The 5,472-nt window shown below is 39.1% G+C and overlaps 1 protein-coding gene across 2 annotated transcripts in view; it reads right to left on the reverse strand.

Annotated features, from left to right (window-relative positions):
• stxbp6l (syntaxin binding protein 6 (amisyn), like) overlaps positions 1–5,472 on the reverse strand; it is a 21,018-nt gene that overhangs the window by 6,855 nt on the left and 8,691 nt on the right. The window contains exons 3-5 of one of the 2 annotated variants that reach the window (XM_005747783.1): positions 3,594–3,724; positions 3,181–3,412; positions 2,981–3,079 (exon numbers count right to left, since the gene is read on the reverse strand). In XM_005747783.1, the coding sequence (XP_005747840.1) occupies positions 2,981–3,079; positions 3,181–3,412; positions 3,594–3,724 (462 nt within the window). Of the gene's footprint in view, positions 1–2,980; positions 3,080–3,180; positions 3,500–3,593; positions 3,725–5,472 lie in introns of both variants that reach the window. The other variant, XM_005747782.2, reaches the window with a different exon arrangement.

Raw genomic sequence — 5,472 nt, forward strand, 5'->3', positions numbered from 1 at the left:
GTTTCAGTGGAATGCTGTGCTCACTCTTAGTCACAGAACTAATGCCAGCTATTGTATGAACCTCCCTGAAACAAACAAAGTCTCCTTTCATGTCAGGATCTCATTACAAAGAGGCCTTTCTCTGGCAACAGAAAGGTGGAGCTCAGCAAGAACAATAGACAAAAAGACAGAAGGGAAAATGACTCTGAGACATGCTGAGGATACAATGAGCTGAGGAGTCCCAGTGCCATAACATTAAGACAGGAAGAAATCTATGAATCAAAGGGTGTTTTTTGAGCCGTACAATAGACCTAGTACCAATTTCAGAAAAGGATCGCCATTTCATTAGATCTATTAAAATCATTTGGAGGAATTTCGTGGATTGAAATACTAGGAGTTCCTGTGAATAAAATGTAAAAAAGATCTTATATCAGCATCAGACAAACTCATGATTTGTTTAGTGCATGCTGGGGGTGTACAATAGGATACAAGTGTTTTTCTAGTTACTGACCATTCACAAGACTTCAGTATACAAGGCACATTCATACAGTGTTTTATTTCATACACCTTATCTATGTCACAGGCAATTTAGAATCAGTTAACAAGCATGTCTTTGGACTGTGGGAGGAAGCCAAAATACCCTGAAGAAAACCTACACATATAGATTATAGAAACTCCACAGAGAAACCCCATTCAGGGTTTGGACCTGCAACCCATTCCACCACCATACCACTTCAGTTAGAATACCACTAGTGTTAGATTCACATTTAATTTACCTAACTTGAGCTATCATTTACTATCCATTTAATGCCTCCAATTTGAGTTTAATTTTTTCACTATCAGCAAAAAATGGATTAGCATTTACACAGCATTTGAGTGGTCTCATTGACTCTTCAAAATGGCAGCAGCCTTGTCAAAGCGAGAAGAAATTGTGTTAAATAAAAAAGGATATGGAACACATTACTTATTACAGAGCTCTCCAAAAGTTGATTCTGTTCATTTGAACATAGTGTTTTCAGTGGGAGAAACGTTTTGTCACTCATCCAAGTGACTTCTTCAGTCTCAGCTGACTGCAGGTTTCCCCAATCTTATAAACAGTACATTTGTTTAATGACTGAAACTAGCACCACTGAAGGAACAATGGGATGGGAGGATAGTTCCTTCATCATAATTACAGAGCTGCTTCTCACAGGATATTGATATTGTTAACACTTTTATGAAGTGTTAAATTTATAGCGGGTAAAACATGTATTGAACACCTGCAGCTTGCATGTATTATTTTAGGGTCTAAGGTACTGTTGGCATGAAATTCCCACCAGATGCCAGTAACAACTCATCTAATCCACACATGCGAAGAAATCAAACTATAGATGTCCATAAATTATGTCTAATAATGAGAAATGACACAGGGAAAAATTATTGAACACCCTTACTGAAATTTATTTAATCCTTTGTACAAGATCCTTTGTTGATGATGATAGCTTCAAGATGCCTCCCGTGTGGAGTAACTAGTCACATGCATTGCTCAGGTGTGATTTTGGCCCATTCTTCCACACAGTCTTCAAATCTGGAAGGTTCAGTGGGCTCTTTAATGAACTCTGAGCTTTAGTTCTTTCCATAGATTTTCACTTGGATTTAAGTCAGGTGATTGGCTGGGCCACTCACAGCTTTATTTCCTTTCTCTGAATCCAGTTGAGAGTATCCATGGCTGTGTGTTTGGGATCATTGTCTTGCTGAAGTGTCTACCCTCATTTCATCTTCATCATCCGGGTAGATGGCATCAGATTTTATCAAGAATGTCTCAGTACATTTTTTCATTCCTCCTTCCTTCAATTATATGAAGGTGTTGATATATATTGCTGCAAAGGGTTGTGTTTTTTGGGCTGATATGCAGTGCCTTTTGACCGTCAAACATGGTCTGTATTATGGCATCCAAAGACTTCAGTTTTAGTCTCATCTGACTAGACTACATTCTGTCAGTTATTCACAGGCTTGTCTAAATGTTATTTATCAAACTTTAAACCCACTTCAACATGCTTCTGCAATGATACCTTACTTGGTGAGCATGCACACAGGCAACGGGAATTGTACCTGCCTGTTCCTGTTCTTTCTGTAGTGCTCTGTAAGTGGTCTATGGCTCTTGGACAACTCTTCTGATAATTTTTTTCACTCCTCTATCTGAAATCTTGGGGCGAGCACGTGGTCAAGGCCAGTTTATAGTGAAACAGCCAGACCAAGTTTTAATTCATTTGAAAGTCTAATAAAATTTGGCAACTGTGCCAACACAGTGCAGAGCAGCTACCCAGAGCTCGATTATCTTGTTAATAATTTTACATCTTGGCTGAGTACAACTCTGGATACTGGGGTTGCTCTAAAAAAAGAAAGTATCAAATCAGAAGTACTTGACTCCCTGGTATAACTCTCAAACATGTACCTTAAAGCAGATAACTCATAAGCTGGGGATGAAATGGCGTCTCACTAATTTAGAAGAGCAAAATCTTGCTTTTTAGCAAAATTATAGGCTAATCTCCAACCTTCCTTTTATCTCAAAGGGTTAGGGTTTTCTTAAAAGACTAGTTGTAAAACAGCTTACTGATCATCTGCAGTGTGGGCAGTGGTTTATTTGAGTCTGTTTCAGTCAAGTTTCAGAGCTCATCGCAGACAGAAACAGCTTTAGTGAACACATAAACTTCTTATGACAGTGGACTCATCTCTGTACTTTTTCTGCTAGACCTCACTGCAACATTTGGTACTGTTGACTATAGTATTTTATTACAGAGATTAGAGCATGCTGTAAGTATTACAGGTTAGCAGTATTGACAGATTTAAAGATTAACTGTAATTTGATATATAACTACCTTCAGTCTGGGTACTAAGGGAAGACAAGTATAGATTAAGAAATCTTTGGATGTCATGTTTCCCATAATGCAGACAAAACCCTCTTTTCATTAAACCTGTTAAAACATTAAACCTCTATATGTTCCTTTAGTCACTACCTTACCTTGACCTGGTGAGGGACTTTGGTTTGAAACCATCAAGTTTTTTACACGATTCAAGAAGGCTTTGCAGCGATAGATGACCAGATTCATGGTGCAGGCATCTAATTGAACAAACATAACACATTACAACAAAACAAAATTTTAACAAAAAATCTGTTAAGAAATAACTTTCATCATAACCTCAGTAACCATGAGACACTACCTTGTGTTAGTTTGGACTGGCAGTTAATGAATTCTGTGTGTTTGGGAAGAACAAAGCTCTTCCGTCGTGCCTGTAGGTTTTTGGATTCATAGGTATCTGGGTGACCAGCTCCTGCCAGTTCTTGATCACATTTATCAACTCGTCCCTGCTGGCTTGCCTTTCCCAACTTCCTTGACTTTCCCAGACCACCTGCTTTCCCCTCCCAGTGGGTTTGACAGGCGTGGTACAGGATCTGGACAAAAATACACTTGTCTGCTGAGGAGCTAGCCACCCACTGGTCCACAGCATTGTCAAAAACCAAATCAAACTCTGGGCTGTCCTGAAGAGGAGGACACAGGAAAACAAACAAAGCTGGCAAACAACTGAATGCATATGAAATGTAATGTAAGGATACAACAGGTACTGCTGCTGACCTTGTTGGGGTTAATCCCGTTGACCTGTTTGAGTTGTTCAACTGTCCACTGGGACCTCCTGATGAAGGAGGAGGAGCCTCCAAACCGCTTCACCTTGGTGATGAGAAGCTGAGGAGGTCTGGTGTTGGTGACTAGGAAATAAATGCAAACCACAATATCAGAATTTAAAGCTTGTAATAATAATTTTACTAACACCAGAGATTTTGTTCTGATCATTTTAAACTAAATTTTTTAACATAAAAAAGATACTTGATAACCAAAGAACTGAACATTTAGAGTAGATTTCTTTTCATTTAGATGGTAAGAAATTGCCTGCCCTTGAAGACTACAAAAATAATACATTCATTAGAAGCTTTGCAATTTGCAAAAAGAGCTTCTGCACAGTGTTACTGGAGGCCAAGGTAATGCCATCCAAGCATCTGGCTAGATATCATATTTTGAATATTTGACTGAGGACTGAGTACAATAACTTCAGTTTTATCTGAATTTATAAGTGCATCATCACCAGCAGATTATTTGCAAGTGTTCAGTTTCAGTAATGAACAACAAATGAATAGAAGCAAACCCAGCAATGCATCTTCCATTTATGCTCCTGGAGGTCATAGGCCTCAAAAATCACTTAACACTCATTTACTGTTTCACCTTTTTAGTTTGTTTGTTAGTTTTTTTGATTTGTTCAAATCAATGTCACCTTCATAAAATGTTAAAGTAGTTTGAGTCACTGCACCTTTCAAGAATGCTTTTTGGTACAGCATAACGTCTGGCTGGTGGTGTTGTGTTTGTTGAAAAATAGTTGACCACTGTCAATGTCAACGTAAGTTCTCCTTCAATGTCTTTTGCAGACTTTCTAGCAAGAGCAAGCGTTGGAATTGATATTTCTTATATTGTCATTTATGCTTAGAAATATATAATCATTTGTATGCTGATAAGAATCATATCCTTATTAGGTCTGATAAGATTCTGTGTGCATTTGTGAACCATGAGATGAGAAGAAGCAGCCTCGACGTTATAATTCCATTATAGCTTTTGAAACCAGACTGTTCTGTTTCTTGAGGTGCAAGACTTCCCACCTTTAAATGTGCATTTGAGATATGACCTATTGCAAGTTCCTGTTTTTATAGTTTAGCAAGACACTTGCTTCTGTTTTTCTGCATACCTCATACACACAGTTTAAGTTCATTGTAAGGTTATATGTCTATGTATAGTATGGCTGGAAGAACACACACATGCACCTACACACACCCACACACACAGAATGTTGTTCAGATATGCCTGTTTAAGAATGTCACGTGTATTTGTAATTGCATATTCATGAATGATTGCTTGCTGACAATAAAAAGGGCTGTAGCGAAGGGATAAGTTGAAGTTGGCTAAGGAAAGATGAAGGCCTGGGCTGACTTCCCTCGCGAGCCACAAAGACAAAGAGCTCTACCTTGTCTTGTTTTGTCGTGTAGTTATTGGTGTCGTGTTCCAGCGGGGTGTGTGTGTGTGTGTGTGTGTGTGTGTGTGTGTGTGTGTGTGTGTGTGTGTGTGAATGGACATGGTCATGGTCATGATGGGAGGGGTTCACTGCACCCTGCTGGAATGGTTGTTCGTTCCACAGTGTGTGGCTTCATGTTCAATTCAGGTTTATCTATACAGCTCCAAATCACAACAAGTCACCTCAAGGAGCATTATATTGTAAGTAAGGACCCTACAATAATACATACAGAGGAAAAACCCAACAATCATATGACCCCCTATGAGCAAGCACTTTGGCAACAGTGGGAAGGAAAAACTTCCTTTTAACAGGAAGAAACCTCCAGCAGAACCAGGCTCAGGGAGGGGCGGCCATCTGCAGCGACCGGTTGAGGTGAGAGAAGGAAGACAGGATAAAAGA

This window comes from Pundamilia nyererei, unplaced genomic scaffold, assembly GCF_000239375.1.
Source record: "Pundamilia nyererei isolate P.nyererei 1_Seehausen unplaced genomic scaffold, PunNye1.0 scaffold00204, whole genome shotgun sequence".
NCBI lineage: Eukaryota > Metazoa > Chordata > Actinopteri > Cichliformes > Cichlidae > Pundamilia > Pundamilia nyererei.